The sequence below is a fragment of the Channa argus genome, chromosome 21 (genome assembly GCF_033026475.1).
Source record: "Channa argus isolate prfri chromosome 21, Channa argus male v1.0, whole genome shotgun sequence".
Taxonomy (NCBI): domain Eukaryota; kingdom Metazoa; phylum Chordata; class Actinopteri; order Anabantiformes; family Channidae; genus Channa; species Channa argus.
Window position 1 is genome coordinate 4,050,275 of NC_090217.1, and position 26,095 is coordinate 4,076,369.

The following is a 26,095-nucleotide window of genomic DNA, read 5'->3' on the forward strand; positions in this document are numbered from 1 at the left end:
AACTGCACATTTATATTGTGCAGGACCAGACCCACTTAATCTGAACATTATTGTTTAGGGTTTCACATGTAGTTCTTTACTGTCAATTATTGATAAATATTTATGGGAAAAACTATAAATCCATGCTGGTCATATAAAATCCAGTTCCTAATTGGAGATGTAAAGAGTTATTACTCCACTAACTCATAACTACGTGTGTAATATCTGTATGAAGAATATTAAAATCCTGATCAGAGGGCATTCTGAATAGTTTTAGCTGTTCTATTAGCCACCTAATAGATTTAAAAAAAGTCCTGCTAGGATGTTTCAAAAGCTTTATTTTTTAATCAAAGTTTCATATTTGTTCATACACGTAGCACCATTCACAAATGCACATTGGTCCAGACAGTTTTTGATATCTTTGGGGTTATTAGATATACATAAAACTTTTATATTCCTAATTAAATATTTTCAGTCATATTTTTAAATACAGAGACTAAGAGCTGTTTAATCTTCAACAAGAATGTTCTGGTTTCAAGTTCTCTGTTGTTAATGATGAGATAACGTGTAATAGACTAAAGAATAGGAACATTTCAGAACTTGTCCGATGTCCTAGATGTCTTCAGTATCATAGGTCAGTGACAGTTGTCAGTAATTCCAGTACTCTGAAGCAAAACTGTCAGCAGCTAATTCAGTTTAGCATCTTGTGCTCAGTACGAGCGGAAATGTCTCGTCTTTGTGTTTTCTTTTACGTAGTATTCTTTAAAATGCATCAGAAGGATCATGTTGCCATGGTTACAGAGAATTATATTGCAGGCTGCAAATTGAACCTCATCTTGTAGCCTGTATTCGTTCACATTTGGAAAGAACACAAATTTGCCTCTGACAGTTCTAACAGCAGTTTGGCTTTGAAATACAAGTACTGACAGTTGTCACGGTGACACTGAAGATGCAGTTTCCCTTCAATACTTTAATGGTCTTGTCAGCTTAGCTTGGTCCCAAGTTTTGGCACAATTGTCCAATGTATTTGGTTGTTAAGTAATTGTCTCTGACACAATCGAAACATTTGGCGCTTACAGTGTCAGATGTCTAACAGTGTTTGGTCTTAATAGCTGTAAAATACATCAATGATTTTGAGGTGATCGTCACAGACAGGTGCTGTACAGCGTGACTTTGTAGCTGACCTCGTCCAGGATCTGGCGAGCGTTTTGCTCCAGCAAAGCCAGTTCTGCAGCTTTGGCCTCCAGGATTTGCTGGTTTGCCTCGTAGGACTCCTCTAACTCTGAAAGCACGGGACAACAGGAGTGTTTCAAAATGGATAAATGACAAAACTACAATAAGAAATTGGAAAAATGCATAATAAATGTATCTATAAATATACTTTGAAGTCTCTTCAGCTTGGTGCTGCTCTGAGCCAGCAGCTCTCTGGCCTCCTGCTGCAGTTCTTCAGCCTTCCTCCTCGCCTGCTGCACAACTTGCCCTTTATCTACCACCATGTCCTCCACCTCCTCAAATTTATCTTTAACCTCTGCTTCAAACTCCTACACAAAAAGAAATTACAGGGATGACGCCAGCAGTTCGTGGTGGAAATTCCCCTAATAAATTCAATTGGGAGTTAATTCCGAATGCAAGTGTGTGTTTGTGTGTGTGTGTGTGTGAGACCTGCTGGGCCGCCTCTGCGTCCCGTTTGGCCTGGTCAGTGATCCGGTCGGCCCTTTCCGCCAGCTGGTTCACCTCAAGATCGTTTTGTCTCAGCAGGCCGACCTCCCTCTCCAGCTGAACCAGACGACCGGTGGTGTTACCAAGCTTGAGCTCCGACGTGGCCGTCTCTGACTCCACCTGACACACACACACACAAACTAAGGTGTGAGATGATAAAACTGGTGTAATTCTGCATCCGTTAGCAAATGAAGTGAATGAAGCTTTGACCAGTGTTAGTTTTCAATAACACTACTTACTAATCAAAGCGTAAGAAGTAGGAGAATGAACTGCGTTTAACTGTTCCATACGGAAGAAATACACAAAATCCACAGAGCTGGACAACACAGTGAAAACATGACAGAGCAAACACAAGGCGACAAACTAATACACAAGAATGTTTATTGTCGTCCGATCTTAGTCACATTAATACTTTGTAGCTATTTAGTTAAGATGACATGAAGTGTGATTCCCCAGGAAAAATGTGTTTGGTTCTAGGCTTAGCGACATAAAAGAAGAGAATATAAATGTTAAGTAATATGTACGATCTACAGAGGCATCCTACAGGATAAAGTAGTACATTAAATCTACTACCGACTTTGTTGTGGCCCAGTCAGAGCCCAGACCTCAACCCAATGGAAATGCTGTGGATTTACCTCGTTCACGCCATTGAGCTGAGGCTGAGCTGAGAGTTCTGTAAGAAGGAGTTATCCAAGATTCTGCCTCAACCTTGTGCGGGTGTAAGTGGGTGAGTTCAGTATAGATGTGACAGATCACGACTGTTGGCATCTTATCAGTTTTGTAGTTGCGGTATAGTGCAGAATAAAGGGTCACACTCACAGAGGTCAACAGGTCCATGGTGCCTTTAGTGTTGTTCTGGGCCAGCTGGATGGCGTCCATGGCGATGCTCTGAGCGCGCTCAGTCTCATCCAGGGCTGCTCTCACTACATCTGCTGTCATCTTCATGTCGGACGCCTGCTCACTGAAGGACACACGCGGATTCCATGTTAATGTTTAATAACAAGGACACAGGAAACGATTTTTCCGTTCGTAACGACTCTCTACACCTTATTAGAAAGTCAAAAAAAGATTCTGTGCTGTGGATTCTTGTGAGAGGCTGGAACATTGTTGTTGAAACACATGTTTCTGTGACAGAGGCAGAAATCTCGCAACAAATCCATTAGTGTACGAGTGGCCAGTACGTGGCAGCAGTGTTTCCACCGAGGGCTCATCTGTGGCTCCCTGTGTGCATTACCTGGCAGCCTGCGCCTGCTTCAGCAGGCTCTCTGCGACCTGGATGTCCTGAGCACTCTGACTCAGGATGGTTTCCACGTTGGTCAGAGTGCCGACCTTCTCCCTGATCTCCCTTGTCAGCTCCTGCAGCTTTTCTGTCGAGGTCGGCATCTCCAGAGCCAACACCTCGTTGGCCACAGCCTCGATCACGGACACGTTAGCCCTGTCGTCTGGATTAACAGAAGTTTAGTTTGAGTCCCTGAACAATACGACGATGTGGATACTTGGGGCACCAGCCTGAGCTTTTATTTAAGAAATATTAAAAATACATAATTGGATAGAATTTACAATATTTACACAATACACACTTTTTTTAAAATTAAATTCACATCTGGATTCTGTGTGTGTGAAACTTAACTCCAGTTACCAAAAGTCACATATCTATATGATCTAGGCTGAAGTAGTTTTACAGTAATGGTCACTGTTGAACTCACTGGTGAGGAGGTCTCGTATGTCTTTGATGAGGTTACGGAGCTGCTGGTTACTCTGCTCCACCCTCTCTTTGCTCCGGTTGGATTTGATCAGCACCTCAAGAGCGTTCGCCTTGGCTTCGTTTGCACGGGCACTCGCTTCCCAAACCTGAGCACCAACAAAATCGGCCATTAGCTTACATCCATCCTGAGATGTTCTGCAATAGCTCTTGAAATGTTCACGTACCAGCTTAGAGAGCTTGTCCACCTCCTGCATAGCTGCTATGATCTCCTGGTCCAGGTTCTTGGCGAACTTCAGAGCAGTTTGGGAGGTTGTACTGAGACCCTTACATACTTCTCCCCCACAGTGAGGTGCTCCATCCTGCCCGACGCAACTCAGTCCACCGCAGGGGGAGTCAGAACAGTCGTCACCTTTAGCTGCACCCCCACATGTCTAGAGAGAACGTATAAGGGCACAGTTTGAGCTTCATCTTCACAGATTTCGTCCCTAGTTGTAAGACTTACGGACCATTTTCCCTGTGCTTCTCACCTTCTCACTAAGTGGTGACAGGTCAAATTTCTCCAGCTCGTTGGACAGTTTGTCCAGCTTCTGCGAGTTTCTTTGCTGCTTTCGGTCAAACTCCTTCTGACTGCTGCTCAGTTTGTCCTCTGTGGACTTCCGTAGTGTGGCCGACTGCTCCACTGTGTTTCCGGGGTTACTGGTGGAGGCATTGGCAAGCATCTCTGCCTCCACAGACTGTCTGTATGCTGCTCTGATGGTGTCCATAGCACCTGAGAACACACAGACATGTCCAGTAAGAGGATTGTCCGTGATGTACTTGACTAGAGACACAAACGATTTCAGCACAGATTCAACATGACTAAGGATTTTAACAGGGTGACCGGGTGGTAGAAAATGTTTTGAAAATTTCCGAATTCCACCTGAATATGTCATCTTGTAGGGATCCAAGCGCTTTAATATCGTGGACTTCATCTGACAGTATTTTTCAGAAGCTTTTTAAACCCAATTTTCAAGGTCTTGGCTTAAAATATTAAAATTTGAAGTTTACAAATATGGATTAAATAAAATAAAATATAAACTCTAAAGGGAAGACGTGGATTTTATGATCCATCAGACAGGGCTGCAACATTGCTACCACCTAAACATCACCTTCATCATGTCTTCTTAATGACGACAAGCAGCTTCTTGACATTTTTGGAACACTGATCAGATCCTTGGCTTTTAGATTAGGTCAATGTAAAGAAACTATTCAAAACTACATTTCTAAATTGTTGAAAAATGTAAATTTCCACCCCATTTCATTGAAAACGTCTCCAGCTATCATTTTTTGAGAGTTTTTCACAATGACAGCAAGTTTGATGGGATGAATGTGAAGCAACATCCTGGTTCCTCACCCATGATGTTCGCATTCTTGATGTTGTCCACCTGCTGTATCAGCTCCTGGACCCTCAGCTCCAGCTGTTCTGCCTCATTGGTCAGTGAGTCCAACACTGCATCAGTGGCATTGGCGTCACTTCGGAGACGGTCTACATTCTCCTCAGTTGTGTTGGTCTTCCCGTTTAGGTAGGACAACAAACCACTGAGAGCGCAGGAGGACAGTGATGAGTTTCAATTAAAGGCTGTTTACTACAGGCCTGTTTGCTCGTCTACTTACGTAATCTGGTGCATAAGGTCCTGTATCTGCTCCAGCTGCACTGCTGCAGGGTTGCTCTCTAATATTTCTCTAACAGCCTTGATGTTTCTGTCCAGGCTGCTCACTAATTCTTTATAAGGCGCCGTCACCCCGCTGGTTTGGAGCTCTGTCACCTGGGCCTCCAGACGCAACGTCTGATTGGCCAGCTCGCTGACCACGTGGTCCCAGCCAGCAAAGCACTGGTGGCAGGGCTCACAGGCGGGGAACTCACCCTGGTAACCTCTCGCGCACTTGTCACACCGCAGACCGGAAGCCCCCTCCACACAGGTGCACTGACCAGTGGCACGATGACACTGCTGGCTAGAGATTCCCCGAGGGTCGCAATCACACGCTGCAGAAGAGAGCACAGTCAGGAAAAAAGAATTCAGAGAAAATACAAATACTATGTGCAGAAGAACTACAGAAGAACTAAACAGTTCCCAACCCTATTTGATTATATATTGATAATATATTTGATTTCTGAAGAAACCTAAAAATACCGTGAACTGTAGGTAATGTGAAAACTTTTGCGTTTAAATAATTCAACTATACATGTGGAGCTTAGAGTAGAAAGTAGCAAACACTCTAAAGGTCCTTTATGTTTTAGGATTTAAAGGGAAGGGCTGGAGAGAAACTTTTAAATGCTATTTTCAGGTACAAACATGAATTATTAAATCATAGGTTTTGTTTGACCACATGTCAAACCCACTGTGTCAAACTGTAATAATAAAACTGACACGAAACAGATGGTTTTGTATTCAATTCACCTGACAAATTAGAAAAGAGTTATAAGTAAATCTTCAGTCCACCTGATCTGAATCTAAGTCCAATAAATAGTTTAGTTGTGGGGAAATATTATGAAGCACATTAAGGTTAACTGAAACACTTATTCAGCTTGGTCCTCATAAATCCCACCAAGACAAACATTTAAACCCCAGGCATCGCTAAGAATAACCTCTGTTACGGTGGTTTTATTCTAGATGTTTTATTAGAAGCAATTCTGCACAACATTACAAATACTCCCTCACAGTTCTCACTAAAGTGCCCAATGGGCTTAGATTTCCCATGAGCCGGGGCTTCACGATCGTCTGTGCACATAGGAAGAGAGGTCCAGCTGGTTCCACAGCTTACAGACCTTTGCGGAATGAAGCCCAAATAATTGAGTAATCCCAAGTCCCCTGGGTGAAGCCTTGGAGCTCTGCAGAGCATCTGGTTCTCATGAGCAGAGCAGGAGAGGTCATTCCTAGATCCTCTCCTCCATCCTGCCCTTTCCGTCTTAAGTACTTCATCGCTTTCTTTAGATTTAGAGTGACGTTTTTCAATTCAATTCAATTCAACTTTATTTATATAGCGCCAATTTACAACAAAGTCATCTCAAGGCACTTTACAGAATAAAGTCCAGACTACACAAGTATGTAGAAGTAACCCAACGTTAAAATGCTTTAGGATCAAAGACCGACCAGCTATAACCTCCAGAATGCTTCCTCTGACATTATGATCTTTACACAAAAAGAGCCATAATTTACAGCTCAAGTCTATGAATGGGGTAATCAGGTCCCATGATAACCTGATCCACACAAGGTGGACAAAATATTTAAAAGGTTTGGATTTGACAGGAAGCACAAGAATAAAGAGCACTTGGACTGTGTTTTGGCTTTATGCAATGGATTTGAAAACTAACAGTAAATGTGAGATTCAACAAATCTGGTAGACTTGTTCTCAGGGATACATGTGTCTGTCCATGAATCCCAGGGTTGGCGGATCAAGTTCCTCCTAGACTCATGTCGAGATTTTGTTCCACAGGACATGGAAACAACTGTAACAGTGTCATTAACTATGTGTCATTTTTGGACAAAAAAAATCATGGTGGTTAATAAAATGTGTTTTTACATCAACAGCATCTAGTTAATAGGGTTTGAAATACTTTGATATTTAGAAGTACTTAGTGGACTACTTTTGTATTTAAAAAATGGGTTAGAGCATGTACTGTAGTACTTTGAGTAAAGAATTTGAAATTGTACTTCTACCTGCAGTGGAGTGTTTTATCGGTAAGTAATTGCACTTGTAGCCCACATGGGGGCACCAAACTACTCAAACTCTGCACACACTGATTTAAATTTCCTCATTAAATCTCTCAGTTTACTGTATGTAGCTGTTCCATGATGATAAACTCATTATTATTTCATGCTTTCTTTGCTGGCTGGTGATGCGCGATGAGGACCTACCGTAACATTTAACCTCTGGATCCCCCCAGAACAGCTCTCGGCACTCCCTACATGTCCTGCCACCAAAACCGGCTTTGCACATGCACTGTCCTGTGACCTACAGCAACAGCACATACACATCAGGTAAACAAAGCCTTGTCAGACATTAGGTGGATAGGGGAGTAAAAATTGTATTTGGTGCTTAAAATAGCCAACAGATTTGCCTTTTTGTATATGTTACAGCTTTTTTCCCCCATTCAGACACAATGGTCCTTTGCTCTGAGAGAAATGTGAATTCCATTATTCCACAGTGTATTCTGATACTTCCTTCCTCTGATGGAGTGCAGCCAGTAAACACAGAAAACCCAAATGTTTGTAACTGTGTGAGATTGTGTGTGTGTGCGTGTTCTTCATATGCATGTTTGTGAGTATACGCAGGCCGAATCGTATGTTTGAATAAACCAGAGCTGCAGAAAAAAACAAAGAGAAGCAATTCACAAACAGCTGGAGAGCATATATCAAAAACAGTTACACAAACACAGACCTCAGATTTGGATGGGTTGGTCACAGTGACTTAATGCTGCTCTGCTCTCATTGAGAATTGTTTGAAATGTTTCCTGGCCAGTTCCCAACATTGTGTACGAGACACTTTGGCAACAGAAATTCATTGAAAGGCAAGATTTGAGGAGCAGCGATGGGGTTCAGCTGAGAGATGATCATGCAGAACAAACTGGAGCAGCTGCATGAATGCTAATAACGGGAATGATGCCAACAGTTGTTGGACTAGCTGGACGTGCTGAAATTGTGTCCATATTGTTCTCGGCTGTACCCGCATGTCTGAAATTAAAACTCAGACTCAGTATTTGCAATGAAGCTGGTCGATTTGTCTTTGTTCCCTCACTGTAAATTTTTAATACTCGTTACATTCACATTTTTTCAGGGAACCAGCTACAGGTTCACTTCTTTAAATACATAAATTCTGTTATCAAACCGAGATACAATATATTGTTTAACATAACGTAACCTAGAAAGTCTTGATGCCTTGATGATGTTCTCGTGAGCTTTTCATGTGACTGAAACATGTAAGAATGGTCGGCATTTATATGTACACGGCACAGATTGTTCCTTTAGCACGGCGTCGGTCTCACCTCATCGCAGGAACTATCGTAAGAGTGGACGGGGTCGCAGTCACAGCGCTGGCAGCCCGTCCCGTTGGCAATGTTCCAGGTATCAGCGGCACAGCGGTCACAGTTCTGACCGACGACGTTCAGATGACAAGGACACTGGCCTGTGTGCTGATCACACTGACACTCATCAGGAGATGAACAAGCCTGAGGTACCGTGCCCACTGAGTTACACATGCACTCTGCATTTAAAGAAAAGGTCAGGGGTCATTAAGTTATACACATCATTTGATATGACCACAGATTTTTCTTTCTTTAGTTTCATCTTTCCGGAAGTTGTCATCTCACTGGTTCCCTCCATTTCCATTGGTCACCACAACTAAACTTCTCATTTGTAAATGGGATATGAAGTGCAAACTTATTTCCAGATTTATTATCTTATACAACATTGACTGACCTAATCTGGTAGTCGAAACGGTATCAGGTAATAATACAAAGCTGCTTTACTCACTCCTGCAGCTCTGTGTTGCAGCGTTGCCATAGTAACCCAGCTTACAGTGCTGACACCTGTACCCTGCTGTGTGATACAGACAGTTAAGACAGGCGCCGGTCTCAGCGTCACAGGACCCTGGGTCATGCATGTCGATGTTGTTGTTACACTGGCAGGGTATGCAGCGTCCACCGGGCACCTGAGGGTTCCCATAGTAACCAGGGGCACACTCATCACACCTGGCCCCTGGAAAGAGGGGACAAAACAGGAAACAAATCCAGAGATGTGACAGAAACCGAACAGACTGAACTAAATAAATATAAATATACGGTTTATATATTAAAAACAAACTTTCCTTTTACACTGAAACTTGAGTAATTTTGTGAAGACCTTTAGGCACAAACAGGTCAGCACGCTAATTACAGGTCAGCACGCTAATTACAGGGAACCTAGATGTGTTTAGGTTATGACGTGTGTGTGAGGTGAAGACATGATGACATAAAAACTCAACATGTGAGAACTGCCTACATACAAGCATCTGCCAAACGCTTTGTACCTTTGTAGCCAGGGCTGCACACGCACACCAGCTGGTTTGTGTTAGCGAGAAGGTAGCAGCTGTCGGCAAACTGTCGTCCACTGCGTGGTCCATCCGGGCACATGCAGGGGCGACAGTGACTCTCTGAACCCAACTCTGGGTTGCCATGGTAGCCATTTAGACATCTACATATAGACAGAGGTGAGATATGAAACATACATTATTAAATGACATATTAAAAAAAAACATTAGGCCCCTTGACGTTTTTCTCTCTTTCTTTTCGTGACTTGGGTCCCAAATCTCTCAGAGAGAGAGAGAGGATGTCAATATGAGATGTTTACTGGAAAAGTGTTGTGCTCTTTGAAGACCCTAGAACTGATGAACTAATGAATTACTGGAAACTTAAGCCTAATTTCAATCTAAAAGTAACAATCTCTTGAATCCATCCCCATTATCACTATGTTGTACCTCTCACAGCGGTGTCCAGTGGTGAAGTCTCTGCAGCCCTGACACTCTCCGGTCTGAGGGTGGCAGTACTCGCTGTGGCCGTTACAGTGGCAAGGTCGGCAGTGAGGGAAACCCCAGTATCCTGGCAAGCAGTGGGAACACTGACGCCCCTTGGCCCCTGGGACACACTCACATTGTCCGGTCGACTCATGGCAGAAGGCACTGACCGAGCCTTGAGGGTCACAGTCGCAAGCTGGTGTTGAAGAAAACCATGTTATCATATATATTTTGACATAATTGCTAAAGCAGATTGTTTTTACTATCTATCTAAAAGATAAATAGGCTGGATACACAGCACGATGTCCACTCACACATGGATCCTTTAATACTTGAAACTGCACAACATCAACAAGACTCTGAGAGCCTTCATCGAGAACACAATGAGCTGTTGAAAACAACCCTAGACTCCAACTTAAAGTCATCTCCACAAGTCACCATCAATTGCAGCCTTTGCCAATGAGACAACGTCTCCAAGCTGCTGTTTACCTAAGCCAGATCATACAAAGAGTGTTTACGGACAACTACCACATACCTACAGAGAGCAAGTCAAGTCCTGAGAGCTCAGCTGAACCTACATCCTGCTGGTCATAAGACACTTTGCTGGCATAATAGGCTGGACAAAAGAGACATCAAGACAAGGACAAGGAAGCTCTTTACAATACATGGAGGGTTTCACCCAAAACTCTTGTCTCCTGAGACAATACACTAAGTGAAAGGAAGGAAGCTGAAGACTAGTGTCAGAGCGTCAGAACCAGTCTCCAGGGTGAAACAACAAAGATCCCTGAATACATCAAGAAGATGTCCTCAAGTGATGACGTGTTTAGTGAAGACCAAAGGCAGCAGGACGGGTAACTTTGACGTGAAGCTTATGTCATGTGGGTTTTTGGCCACAGTAGGCGAAGCAGAAACTAGCACATCTGCTGTTGCTACTGTACTTTCAACACAGTTTGAAATTATCGTCTTGTTTCAATTTAGTGACGAATGGGAGGCTTCGGTAGCACTTCTTTCCTCTTGGTAGGGTGTAACTTGCAAAGTGTCATGGAGACAAACCATGCTGAAAAGATCAGCGTCTGCATCCTGAGCCCAGACTCTTGTACGTTCCAAGAATGAAGTTTGAAGGTAAAGTCACTTCTTTGTGTACTCTTTGCATCTGGCTGCCCTCAACCTGCTTTATATGTGTACGAGTCCAATAAAGGCAGCCAAAAATCCACAACACTGGGAATCAGTTAGCACATTGGAAGACGCTTAAATCTAAAATGATTCCAGGGAAACATCAAACTACAGTCTTTAACACTTACGTCTGCAGCCGGACGGGCTGAACAGGAACGTAGCTGGGGCACAGTGTTGGCAGTTTCTTCCAACGACGTTGGTTCGACAGCGACACTGACCTCCGCTGGCCTCACACACAGTGCTGAGCGAACCCTGAGGATCACACTGGCATGCTGGGAAATACAAATAATAATTAATAATACATAAGATCAGGGGTTCTCCCAGGTACATTTAGGACTTTAATACGTGTTGTGAAGCACTGAATGCAGTTTAGGACCTGTTTCCAATGCATGCTGGCAATAATGACGAAGAATGTAAAAAAATAAATATGAATAAATTACAGTATTTATATTTAGCTACAGTGTGCATATTTCACAGCAATGTTACTTCCAGAAATGTTCCCAATTGCCAAGATGAGCTGAGATGTGACATAAAACTCCAAATATCTGGATTGTGACAGGTCTTTCATTATGTAGAGGATATGATTAACTCAGGTTTCTAGTGTCTCGACATACATGAACACACAAAGAAAAATAAAGAAGATTCACATTGACTCACACATGCTTGGACAAGCTGGGCAAATAACATGTAGTTTTACCTCTTAAATGACAATTTAGAAAATAAATAAAATAAGTGCATAGACACAGCCTCCTGCTTTAATCAGTTGTTCCTCGTCCTCAATGAAAATCCATTACTCAGTTGACAGTATATACTCTATTTTAAAGTCATATCTAACTTACAGTATATAATCTTTACCCAACAAGAAACGGTGATGATAAAATATCTACCACTGTGCAAAGGCACACAACCACATACCCATGGCTCCTTTGTGAAGCAGGGCAGAGACGCTGAAGATATAGTTGTTACAGATGTCAGTCATGGGGCTTTTGACGACGCTCTGGCTACTCTCCAGACATCGGTAGCGCTGGAACATATCCCAGGCTTCATCCCCGTGGGGCCCTGTGAACATGTCCAGGTCCCTGACATCAGGCATCAGCACCAGCTGTACAAGGAGAGGGAGGACAAGGGAATCGAACCTATTATTAAAATATACCGTCAGTGGAAGAGAGCAGATAAGTCAGCACAGTGTCACAAATGGACATACGGAGTCGATGAGTGTGAATGGGCTCTGGATGTCACTGACTGACAAGTAGAAAGGCAAACTGAGACGAATCGTGTAGTTCAGTCCTTTCTCGAAACACACCGGCTCCGCCAGCAGCACGTGTCTGCAACACAACGGAGCGTCAGTGTGTACGGACGGACGTGCCGCTACAGAGACACAGTAAAAGCAGCTGATGCATTACCTGGATCCAGGTGGAAGGGAGAACACCTGCTCTTCTCCACTCTGGATGGAGTTGCTGCAGTGACTAGAGACCTCTGGAGGCCTGGAGACGGGGCGCTGCACTCTGACGTTCACCTCCTCCCACTGCTGTGGCAGCTGCCAACATGCACACGCACGGGTTATTTTTTGTTTTTGTAAGAGAATTGTGTGTGTGTGTGTGTGTGTGTGTGTGTGTGTGTGTGTGTGTGTATGTGCGTGTGTTACCTGTGGTTCATAGCGAATAAGGATGTCATAGTACATGGATTCGGGGATGTCGTTGATGTGGAACTCTAAGTAGGTCCCTTCAGGCATATTAACAAAACCCATACCTGTCCACGTAGGACTACGTTCCTTTGGATAAGGCCTGGGTACCACTGTTACACCCTGCCACAGAGGACACACATGTAGTTTGCAGATTTGAAAACAATGCAACAACCACCAGACATGAACACGCACTCACCAGTCCAAGGTTGGCCTCTTCCGCCTCATAGGTGTAGTGATCCAGAGCGATGAAATAGAAGCCGGACGTGACACGATCACAGCGTCGTCCGAACATGTGCTCCCTGCATTCACACTGTCCTGAGTGAGGGTCACAACTGTGGGTAAATTGATAGACTTTAGTGGGCTCCACCAAAAAGCTTTGCAGCAAAGCCTCACTCAGTGCACCAGTGGCTCATTTCTTTTTCAAGACCTTCGCCATTGTTGTTTCAGCTATGCTCGATGTGTGTGCAAGTCAAAGCCATGTTCCATCTTGGCTCACTTTGTTCCTACAGACAGCTCATTAATTTTCCTCTTGAGGCTAAAACCAAGAGTAGTCATTTGGAGCTATTTGTGGTTAAAACAGTCAATGTCAAAAGACACACCTGGGCAACAAGAAACACCTGTCAGTCATATCTGATGAGCTGCAAATGTGTGTTTATGCCTTCAAAATAGAAAAAGGTTCTGACAGTCACAACAGACAGACACTGAGCAGACACTCCTGAAATGCTTCCTGTGGACACTGAAACGTTAAACTTACTCATTATTGACAGCCCCACCATGGTCACAGTCACATGGTCTGCAGCCGTCCATATCATTGGACAGACCCCAGTGCTGTGGCTGTAGGGGAAAAACCAAAAATCAGAGGGGCAGACATTTGGGACTACTACTACTACTCTCGCACAGTGGAGCTAGCGTTCAAAATGAAGCTGAAAGTTGCGCTTGGATTCGTACCAGGCACTGATCGCAGTTGTGTCCTCCGACGAGGCGTTTGCAGAAACAGCTTCCTGTGTGTGCGTCACAGGATTTTCCTCTAGGCGAGGTGCCCAATGGGTTACAGGTACAAGCTGCCAAACATACGATGAAACAATGAAATATTTAGTGTGAAGGTGTTTGTGTTTCCACACTGTCTTGTATGTTTGAACTAAAGCTCTCCAGGAACAAGCAATTTTGGATATTTACATCTTTCAGCAACAATGAAACAAAGTTCCCTAATCTTGCAGCTCAAAATCAATGTATGCATTAATATTTAATATTAATATTTTATGCTTTGTTTTGTAACCATCCATTGATGGTTGCACCCTTTTCCAATCAAACATAGCAAAGATTCGATGGTGCCAGGCTCTTAAATAGGAGAATTGCTGCAATTCTTGGTTTAAATCTTTGGGGTTATAGATTGACAAGACATCAGTTGCCATGCAAACTCCAGGCTTTTGCCACAGCTACTGCTCACAGTTTTTCAGTGTGTTTTAAATCAAATGGTCAGTCAAAAAATCATCAAGACATTTAGCCAACAATACACAGGCCTGAACTCTAGTCTAACTGTGACCTACGCAGGCAGCCATCAGACCCCTGTCCCAGTCCGTAGTGTCCCTGTTTGCAGTGGTCACAGTGATCTCCCTCCACGTTGGGTTTGCACCGGCACTGGCCTGAGATCATTCCAGCTGCCACATCTGTCCTCGCGTCACACAGTCCACCCTCCAAAGAGCCACCGGGGTCACAGTTACAGGCTGCGGAGACAGTAAGGCATCAATCCAACATTTAACCACCCACCTGCTTTGATGAGCCGTTCAAATTAAACAAGAACATAAGTAGTGAGAGAGAGGACAAGATAACGAGTGGTAATGAGTGGACCATAATGCAGGAGCAGGAGCTGTGAGACACTCAGGGGTTTGGTGGGTACGTATGGGCTGACATACGTTCACAGACATAGGGGTCCCTCAGGTCTCTGTCGGGGTGCTGGTAGTAGAAAGGTGCACACTGCTCGCACTGTCGTCCCATGGTGTTGTGCTGGCAGTCGTCACACACACCCCCACTGACGTTGCCAGTCGTCATGTACACGGCCAGGTCGAAGTGACACGAGGTGGAGTGATGGTTACAATCACACTCTGAGAAAGAAGAAAACACTGTCATGTTTTGTGCATGTGCATTAATTTCAGTTTAAACATTCCTTTCACTTTTACACTATATGTTTATCATGGATTTTGTATGTTTTTGTGTTAAATGTAATGCTGGGTGGCAACTTGATATTATTTTAATTGTTGATTAATCCGTCTGAGTAGCTTTGAATGTATAAAATGTCAAAAGAGTGAAAAGTTGGATGCAGGACACATTGAGCTTGTTGGTGGTAGTTTTTTGTTCTTACTCTTGCAGGCGTGGGTGTTTCGCCCCTCTGCAGGTCTCCAAGGCAAATCATGGTAAAAGTCTCGACAGCGCTCACAGTTTAGCCCCTCGGTGTTGTGATTACATGCACAGCGGCCGTGGACCTACACACACACACACACACACACACACACACACACACACACACACACACATACATGTAGATTAAAAATTATTTACGCACATGCTCTTCCTAATGGGACGGAAGTTAGCTAGAAGCTAGAATAAGCTTATTATTTTAAAGGCTTCCCCTAACCCTATATCTGCCATCTCCAGCTTCTAACAAAGACCACAATGCTCAGTTGAAAGCTCTTTTGTTACCTGCTGTTTTAATTCAAATCATATTTTGGGAGTTTTTCTAGATTTTAGTTTCTGGGTAAACAACATCAGCATGAAAGAATAATGAGTCACTATTAAATTGCATCTAACAATCTGTCTCTTCTCTACTCTGTTATTCTTTCGGTCATCGGGTCACAGACATACCATCCCCTCGGCCACTGTCGGTGCTCCATCCATAGGGGCGCACTCCGAGGCGTGACCGTAGCAGAAGCAGTTTCCTCGGACGACCATGTCGTAGAGGGCATAGTAGTACTTCTCCGTCACGTCCTCACGGGAGTCGAGCAGGTTGTCACCCAAAGTGTGGAGCTTGATGAACTTCACGCGGAGGTTAGTGATCTTCAGCATGGCTACACACAGAGACAGAAGAGAGTAAAGCACTATAATGTTGTATTGGCTGGTATATCACACACATTGTGTCTTATTGTGTCCTTGCTGAGTTTTAGATCAAAAGGATGAATCCTCACACACCACTGCAGTCACATCAAAGTTAACATGAGGCCTCTGCATGTGTGTGTGTGTACTAAGGCCAAGTCGCTTCCACATGTGAAATTCCTTGCAGCTCTCTTCCTGTCTGACCCCTGACCCCTGCAGCTCTGCTCCAGGTAGTTGCATGGAAATTACTGTATCAAGCTACTGAGTTTATTGAAAACCATCGTGAGTACTGTTATGTGTTCACGGCGGCTGCCTCGTTTCCTGTGGACAAATTCACTTTTCTATCACAATGAGAAGTTCAGATTTTTTTATTTTTTTATTTTTTGTCCTTTTGTCTTATCCCGTGAGTTCAGGGTCAGTGTCCGCATGTTGATTTGGCACAGTTTTTACGCTGGACGCACTTCCTTCCCATACTTCTACTGGGCTTGGACCGACAATGCACAGCTGCGGATGGGAATGGGCTGTTAGGGGTTCAGTGTCTTCCCCAGTGGGATCGAACCACTGACCCTGTGGACATTGGACGACTGCCTTACCAAATGATCTACAGACGCCCCTACTTTTCCCCCTTCAAATTGCTAATACATTAATAGATGATAAACTGTTCTCCGGACAACACTGATACGTGTACAGTATTTATGTAAACTACTATACCATATAACTTTTAGTCCTTTTGCTGATATTCTGTCATCCACACGATTAGCAGGATTGGTTTGCAAAAACAAACGCTAATCTCCTTTATTTTTTCAGGATTTCATGTGTTAAGTGTCAAGTGACTTTATGGGTAATTTCACCCCCTCAGCTTACTCTGTATCCTCAGGCTGTAGGGATCCTCAATCTCAAAGGCAGGATCCAGCACCCGAAATATCACCTAAAAGAGAAAAAGGAAGCGATCAAACTAGATCAAAGGTTTATGTAAAGTCTTATGTAAAGACTATTTAAGACTAGAAAAAAAAAAAAAATTAGTAAAGTAGAAAATGTACCTCTCCCTCAGTAGATGGTTCAATGTCTGAGTAACGTGAGTCGCAGATGATGTCGTCCACTTTGGCAATGGGCCCCGAGGACACGCCGGGGAAAGATGACTCACAGTCGTAAGCAAAATATCGGTAAACCTGCCACGTCTTCCCAAAGTCCATAGACCGCTCGATCACCATGGCGGCTGGACGAAACGTCTGTCAAGAGAGACAGAAACTTGTGGATGATCATAAATTTGATTCCTTTGTCTTTAACTCTACAATATGCTGCTTTGGTGCTTTTTCATTTCTTTTTTGCTTGAGTTTCTAACAAGACAGTCTGCATCTTCTTGCAAAAGTCTTTCATCTTTTACTGTTATGAGACAAAACCCCACCACCATCAAACCATTTTGGCTTTTTTCATTTAGTTATTCCATTATGTCTTTCAACCAATGAATTATTACTTTGCATTATCATCTTTCATGTGTGTGTCTGTGTAAATAACCATGATTATCGCATCACAGTGACATCTAATAATACATTTTGAGTCGTGACAATAAGTTCTCCAACATGTTTTCATTTGAGCACATTGTGAAATAATGAGAAGTCATATAAGTGTAACGCGTTATTGTGTGAGTTTTCTGTCTTTATCCACAGCTGACCAGTTTTTACTGCACAGCCCCAAACCCGTCCTCTTCCTCCTCTGCTTCCCACCACTCCCCAGAGACCAGAACCATTTTCCCACATTCCTCTACCACAGCTGTCCCACGTTGTGTTTATCTCCATGCATGACATACTGTACACATGTGTGTTTGTGGCTGTGTGAGAAAGAAGGGGCACCTTGAAGGTCATGATAAGGTGTGTGAAATGAAACTCTGCCTCCAAGTCCAGCTGGATGGTCACATTCTCCACACCTGCAGTTGAAAGGAAACAGGAAATGAACAATTAAAACTGTATCTGTTTCTTTCCTTTTTTAGGAATTTAGTATTTAAATATCAGTAGATCCCAGATGGAATTTCTCACACACTGTGTTCGTGCAGCCAAGTCAAACTCTTTCTGGGCAACATCCTAAAAAAGGGTAAAGCTTTCCTTCCAGATTGTGTTACACCAGCTGCTTGCAATTCCTTCACTGGTTATGTGTGTAACCATCTCTGCTAACACATAGCTAACTGAAAACCACAAGTACTGCCTTCTAGTTAAAAGCAGGCAACTATGTTTTTTGTCACACACTAAAATGTAAAATGTAAAGTCATTTGTTTGTCATTTATGGCCCAGTGGTAAGTGAATCTACCTCTTTAGTTTGCCGTGAAATGTTTCATCATACTGTCAGTAACTACTGGCTTGTTGCTGAAATTTGAAAATCATAAAGACTTTAATGATTGGCTGATTTTTCCTTTAGTTTCCTTATGAGGCTGTGTAATTTTGAAATGTCCCAACGACTATGGGATGGTTGGTAGATGGTCCATATTTTATCCATCCATTATCTGTAACAGACAGACATTCACACTCACATTCACGCAATTTGGAGTCATCAATTCACCTAAACGTGCACAGGAGAGACCCATGGGGAGAACATGCAAACTCCACACAGAAAGGCCACAGTTAGTAGGGGACACCCACGATCTTCTAGCTGTGAGGTGGCAGCGCTAACCAACTGCAGCACTGCGGGATAAACTGCAGCAACTTCGATGAATCCTACGTTTCATATCAGACAATCTTCGGGAGATGTTCAGCCAAAACTAGTAGGTAACCAGAAAAGGTTAACGCAGCGTTGCTACAAAAACGCGCATAAACCAGCAAAGCAGCCTATGACGTGTTTTGTGTTAGTTTGCCGTGGACAGGACAGGCTGCTGGTCATGGTAGCCATGGTGATCACCAGCATAAGAAAACAAGCTAAGCTGGTTTACAGCATGATGGGATGATAATATGCTGAACATTGGTGATGCCACCAGTAAACATCATAAAGTATTTACTATAGTATAACATTTATATATTGTCTTTTCTAGGTGGTGATATAAAGTAATGGTTTAAGTAAATAAACCACATGTACATGGAAATGTGTTTAAAGGGCTATTTTTAGAATAATAGAAAATATTTTAATTGGTTTATTGGCTTGTTTGTAAAATATCATTAAAAGCTTCTCAGTTAACACTATCATACAGCACCAAGCCAAACACATTTGTAACGAGGAACAACCTCAATTTCCTTCAATTTCCTAAAGAGACAATGCAGTAATAACACAGAACCTTGGAAAAGGAACAGTTTGAACTGAGTTCTTTCTGATAAATAATCAGAAAACCAACCTACTGCATGCGCAGACCACCCAATATGCTGTAGCAGGACATGGTCCAGACAGATTGAAGATACGCTTATAGGCACTTAAAGAGGAAGCATCTCCTCCTTTTAACAACGGTGTGACAAAAGCTGATGATGAAAACATGCATGACTGGAGAGACAATGATGTCTGTGCCAGCGGATTAGATGACTTGTGCGTCATCAACCTTGACAGAATGGTTAAAAGAGGAGACCTGTGGCATATCAACTGGAAGAGAATCTGTGCCAGTTACAAGCTCACGTTACCAAATTAGAGCCAGTGCCAAAGTAAAAAACAAAAAAAAACCAAACATGGTTGGAGCAACTAAATGGTCCCTGAAACAATTTAGCATTTTGTAATTCGTCACACACCATTTATGTGAATGCAGAGGACAGATCACTGACAGCTTTGTATCAGCTGTTTGTGGTTAGTTGAAGTGGTATCTCTGCCTTTTATCCCTGTATTTTCTTGATGCTGAAGATGGCTACAATGGCTCCTTAGGCAACAGCTCATTTGGTCAAGACAGTAAAAATAGTTTCAGCTCCTTTGTGTCAGACTGTCCCCTTTTCCCTGAGTCAAATCTGTTCTGACTGGCCAGCTTGCAGACACCTTCCTGTTGGTGTACATAGTGGGCAGAAAAGCATAAAACTGAGGTCCTTTTATGGACGTCCACATAGACAGTGGTCTGTTAACAACGTCCAACTGAAATGTCTGCAGTTTGCTCATAACATAAATAGAGACACCTTCACAGTGCTGTTCAATCTCTAGCAAACCCTGGGACCAGGTGTAGTCTTTTGTTAATTTTAGTTATATTGCGGTTTTATTTTACATGCAATATAAAAATATTACATTTGAAGTCATTTTTAAACAAACTTGTGATCAAGTATTTCATCTTATGAGCTTTAATGAGTTTTATTTGTGTGTGTCATAATTGTGATTTAACCTATTCAAAACATTCATTCCAGTCATAAAAAAAGTAGAAGTGACGTGACGTAATGTTAACTAGCTAGTGAAGCTGGCTCAGATGGGCAAAGATGGACGTGGAGGGCTACTGCGAGGGTCTTAGGAAATCACAACAGCAACCATTGTGTGTCTGCAGCTTCCTGATGTTTCAAAGCCATCTGCAGTGTTGGCCGCTAATCCCTCCATGACTCACACTTCTGACTTCTGAAAGTTTCCCACCATTCAGGGGGAAGTGTGGGAGCCATGACAGAAGGATTTTTGAGGCTGCAAGGAAACATGCACTGGTGCCATTTCTTCTAGGGATCTAATTAGTGATACTATGATGGACATTCATTGTTCAGAAATGGCCCGTTAGTGTTAGATGAGGCAAAGCTGGTGACCTAAGTGCTTGTACCAGTAGGTTTTTTTTCTGCACAAAGTTCTTTTTGAAAATGAGAGTTTTACTGAAATTGCTTTTATATTTAGGAGTTTTTAAAACATACTGTCGCTCCTTTGCAAAATACTGTGAGATTTCTGCTTTTTGCAAACACATTTGAATTATTTTTGCTTATTTGGAATCTGAATTTGACTTATACTTACTTTCTTTAAAAGTGGACAACTTATCTTAGAATCTCAAGCTTCATATGTATTATTTAAATATTCTGTGTGCTGTGAATAGGTTTTTTTCCTTTGAGCACTTAAAAAGCTTGTATGGTCTGAAAGGTCGGTCATTGAGAATTCATGGTATGGAATTAAATTTAATTTGGAAAATATGCATTATCCTGTATTATGCACAAGATATTTAAAACATTTCTGTTTAATGAAACAAAAAGCAGAAAAAGATCAGTAACGTGAAAATGGCGAGAATCGTGCAACATTAGAGTGAAGTAAATCCCACCTGACTTCAGCAGTGATAAGAAGAATGGCAGCACAGCTGCTCACCTTGTCTATTCGACATTCATCTCCATCATTATAATGCTGTAGCGCACAGTAAATTCCCTCCTTGTGAAACTTCTCATTCCCAGTGTGGCGTCCTTGAGGCCCCCGCTGTCTCATTACACTCTTTTAAAGCCCAGTGTGTGTCCAAGTGATAACACACATCTGTTTCCTATCTGCACACCTGCATGTCCCACCTCCCAGGCCTGCTGTGATTGGCCGCAGTGAGATGCTCTGTGATCTCCTGTCTAGTCATTACTGAACTAAGTTCCTGTGAGAACAAAGTTGGCGAGAGCTCACACACTTTTCTCGTTCTCTTTAAACCATGAGTGAACAGGACGTTCTGTCTCTTTGATGAACAAACATACTCTTTTCTGTTTTTCTCACCGTTCACCGACTGCCACCAGGTCTTGAGGCGGTTGATGGCGAAGGTGGTGACCACGTTCTGAATAGTGTGGCCGGTGGTGAGGGTGTCCTCATCGTACATCTCCCTGGAGTCGCATGTAAAACATTTTGTGTCCTCCTGGTGAATAGATAAGGCACAGATAGAGTTAAAAGGTGAGCTCAGCCCTCTAAGGGTATTCACCATGCTAATTAATTGGGTTTGATCTGCATAGGATCGACCCAATACCCTGGAGGTGAACAGGACTTTCACTTGTGTTTAATTTGAATTTTAACAAGAGCTATTTCTTTGGTGGCGAGAAATTCAAATGAAATTGGTTTTAGTGTGGAATGTTTGATGAATTCTGCTGCACTGTCTGCAAATCTAAGTGTTACCTTATTTATGAGGCACATGGGGAACAAATCTGGACCAGACTTGTACAATCATGTTATCAGCTGCGTTATGTTTAATACTATATGATATTTTTAATAGTAAATTAGTTCAATTGATGCCCAGAGAAATCCATCTGTGACTGCTTGTTCTGTTTGGGGTCACAGGGGGGCTGGAGCCTTTCCCAGCTATCACTGGGCGAGAGAGACACACACAGACAGACAACCATTCACGCCTAAGGGAAATTTAGAGTAACCAATTAACCTAACATGCGGGGGTCCGGGTGGCTCAGTGGTAGGGCATTAGGTTGGGATTCAGAAGGCTTCGAGTTTGAATCCCATCACACCAGGCTTGGTCCCACCCAGCCAACAAGGGCCACCCTGTTGCCAGTGCCGAGCCTGGATAAAAAGGGGAGGGTAAAAAACCTGTGCGTTCCGCTGTGGTGACACCTGAAGGGACAAGCCAGAAGCCTAACGTGCATGTTTTTGGACTGTGGGGGGAAACGGGGGTACCCAGAGGAAACCAGACCCATGCAACAGTCAGTCTGTGCTGTGCCTGATGTGCGCACTGTCTCTGTGAACAGCATGGTCTTTGCCAAATGGTTTGACATGTACACAACTGGTCTGGTTCACTCACATGTACACACACACTCCTAAATCTCACTGTGTTAAAGCGTGTGAATAAACAAAATGAGTTTCTCAATTTCAACAAGCCTCAGCCAACAGCGTCTGGGTAGATGTGAGCTGGGCCTCCATAAGTGGCTCCACTTAGCTGTAGTTAAAAACTGGAATCTGACCCCCCCCCCCCCCCCTCCTTCTGTGCCTCATACTCAAAGACTCTGCTCATCCTCAGAAAGTTCACAATTCCCCACAGCGTGTGTGTGATTTCATAAGGATGTCATTCACACCCACAACACGCCAAAGGATGTTTGGTAAAAGAGAGAATATCCCCCCATCTCACCCACTGTTCACAAGCACAGGGCAGGGATTGTGAGGCACACAGCGCTTTGATTGTAGAGGGAAATGCCTGAACTCCCACTCAACAAGAAGGCAAACAGACACCGCACATGTGGATGCTCCCACCAACACATATACACACAAACACACAGTGTAATCTGAATAGTTGTCACCTAATCTCTGAGTTTACCACTATAAGGTGAAGCTGGGTTGGAGAATTAACGCTCATCATTATGCAGTGAAAACCCGAACTTGAGGCTTTAATGTAGTGAGACAAACTATACATGCAGATCATACCAGTCCTTATTCACTCAACCACATCCATGACATCAGCTGACCACTTTCTCTTCATGAGCGACAAATCCCAGTCCTAAAATCCTGAAGGCCGACCGTGCTGCTACATGTTATATTCCTTTAATGAATCCCAATACTTTGTTTAAGAGGTTTAAGACTGCGAGTGCTCATTAGACTGTTATAATATATGTTATTATCGATTCTGTGTTAAGCTACATTACATAATACATTTGATTATTACGAGCAAATGCAGTTAAATTATTAAAGTACAATTACTCAATGCTGAAATGATACTTTTGTAGCTGGTAAAGCCTGTTTAAACTGCTTTAATCATCCATGGACTGAAGGCTTGTGTTGTTTATTCAATTTCCTAACTAAGCACCATGTTTCACAAGCTGATCACGTGTTTTGTGTAAAATCATTTTCATTTTTAACTGTAACACACAGTAGCTGCTGGATAATTGTAGTGGAGTGATTCCCTGTGACCTGTAATTAGAGATGTAATTAGTAAATATTCTTTGCACCATTGTTGCTTTATACAGGGAGGTGGTTTTATATGTGTATATATGCATTTTCCTGCTGTTGCACAATAAGGTAGTTTTACTATTGTTTGTTAAAAACCTTCATGTCAGATTTAGAATAAATCATGATGAATAAAAAATGTTGTCATATCAGATGAAACCACAGTTTATATTTGTCTTTTTTTTTCTCTAATCTTTTTCATAAACATTTAATATTAACATTCAAATATACAATGACAAGCAGCTGTTTGATTCTTGTTGTGCTGTTGTAAAGAGCATAACAGTAACTATTATCACATGTATTCAAATATAAAATATGTGTCTGAAGTGGTAATATGCAATGGCAGGTATGCAAAGTTCAAGTATCTGCCTATAAGAAGTACTAATTTTAGTTGAATATATTATATATATTATTTGAATATATTATTATTAAACTTGATGCAGTTGATAACGCAAATGTTGATCACACACACACACATTGTGCCACGGGTGCCTCGTAAATAAGGTTTCTGCAAAATCTTCATGAAGTATAAGCTTTAAAATCCACTGAAAATACAAAATTGTGCCAAATGGCCAACTCCGAGCCTAAGTGTATATATATATATATATATATATATATATATATATATATATATATATATATATATATATATATATATATATATATATATATAATGTTATACTTTTACTTACTGATACAAACAACAATTATGTTGCAGCTGGTAAAGGTGGAGACAATTAACTATTTTATCTACTGACAATATTTACTTTATAAAATTGAAAAGCCTCTGCAAAGTACCTAGAAACTGAAGGTCAAGTGGAATAAAAATGAATCCACTCCACCAATTTAAGAACAGTACTTCAGAGAAAGTACTTGGTTACTTATTTTTTTTACCATATCATTATGTTCCAGGCGCAATAACGGAATCACTAAATGAGATATAATCAAGAGGCAGACACTTTCTATTCCGAGTTCATGGAGACTATGATTCGTTCCTCTGCTTTTAGCACCAATAAAACAATCATAAAATCTCCTCACATATAAACGTATTCATACACACACACACACACACACACACACATATATATATTGACATTTTCTGAGTTCAAGATCCGAAAAGTTTCATGATACTGTAAGTCCTGCATATTCATTTTGCACCTTGTCCGACTTTTTGGATATAAACTGCCCCTGGTATCTAAACTACAAATGTTCATATTTGTGTTGTCCCGTCTCATCCTGCAGTTCATTTTCTTAAGTTGGAAGGAGCAGCGATTTTCTCACCTTTAGGTGTCCGATGATGCAGAAGCGCTCCGGATGCTCCAGGCCGCAGGTGGAGGAGGCGGTGAGTTTGTGCGCACGGCCGATCAGCAGGTCACCTGTGGCAGGGTAGCAGCTGCCCTTGGTGCAAACATCCCCAATACTGGGCTCGTTTGTCCTGACGGGGCACCACAGGACTGAAGAGAGGAAAACCGGTGTTAGTGAAAGGATGCGAGATGCACGACTATTCAACACGATGACCCAGTTAGGGAATCTGGAAGTTGCTCAAAGTCAGCTTATTTAAATAAAAATCATATTTATCCACTCAGCGGATGAACAGATTGAGGTTATTTGCAGCTCATAACAATGTGGATTTAACGGTAGAAAGTTGTATTCAGCGCGTAGACTCCTGGGAAACTCTCTGGAAACTCTCTAATGGTTTGCAGATGGATTATTTTACTGGTGTAGTTGCTGGTGAGAGCGAACATTTTGGCAGCTACAGAAGATTAGAGAATAAAACCTTTAACTTACCCAACGTTGTTAAAATGTGGATTAGAAGAGACATCTCCAACTGCGCACCATTTACAACTTGCCGAAGGTGCTGACGGAGGCAGAGCTTCTTCAGTTGATATGAGAATTGCGAAGTAGAGGGAGTTTTCCTCTGGAGGAAAAGTCCGCTTCCCACCACCAACCAGCTCCACCCCGCTGTCAGTAGCGCGCCACAATCCGCTCCGAGAATCAAGCGCACCATCTGCAGGCAGAGATTCCCTGAGTAAACCCTTTGCTTTTCGGAACTTTTATTATAGGGTTTTATATGGAAGTCTATTTCTGACAGTAGAAAAAAAGAGGAAATGTTTGTAATGATGAACAAATAGTCAACATTTATTTTATAAACAGTCAAAGTTTTTACTTTTGAAGTCAGATTAGATAAAAAGTAAAATTACAAGAACTTTTTAGGGACTTTTCATATTTTTTACATGCCGTGGTTTCTTTTTTTTATCACGACAAACCTGTCCCCTTTTTTTCCACTGGCAAAAAAGTATCGAAGCGTATGAGGCTCATAACACAAATGGCAATTCATACGCTTCTATAGAAAATAGCTTCCATGCTTTTAATTTTGAATATGCTATACTTATAAGGCATCAACGTATGATGCTACACTTTGAGTTATGACATCTGCTGTAACTATCAGACACGTGGGGATTTTTACATACTGT

The 26,095-nt window shown here is 42.3% G+C and overlaps 1 protein-coding gene across 1 annotated transcript; it reads right to left on the reverse strand.

Moving 5' to 3' along the window:
• Positions 1–300: 300 nt before the first annotated feature.
• On the reverse strand, positions 301–25,569 carry lamb1b (laminin, beta 1b). The gene is made up of 33 exons (XM_067491188.1): positions 25,410–25,569; positions 24,903–25,075; positions 21,465–21,600; positions 17,726–17,799; positions 16,916–17,104; positions 16,740–16,803; positions 15,648–15,850; positions 15,148–15,268; positions 14,702–14,890; positions 14,336–14,512; positions 13,737–13,849; positions 13,543–13,622; positions 12,985–13,120; positions 12,750–12,908; positions 12,508–12,641; positions 12,309–12,429; positions 12,020–12,206; positions 11,233–11,376; positions 9,896–10,127; positions 9,449–9,612; positions 8,914–9,138; positions 8,427–8,644; positions 7,300–7,396; positions 5,057–5,426; positions 4,797–4,981; positions 3,931–4,172; positions 3,628–3,834; positions 3,405–3,549; positions 2,933–3,140; positions 2,518–2,659; positions 1,642–1,818; positions 1,361–1,520; positions 301–1,261 (listed from the first exon to the last, which is right to left on the reverse strand). Exons 1-33 carry the CDS (start codon positions 25,441–25,443, stop codon positions 1,125–1,127), a joined length of 5,343 nt encoding a protein of 1,780 aa, XP_067347289.1. The 5' UTR covers positions 25,444–25,569; the 3' UTR covers positions 301–1,124.
• Between the last annotated feature and the right edge of the window lie 526 nt (positions 25,570–26,095).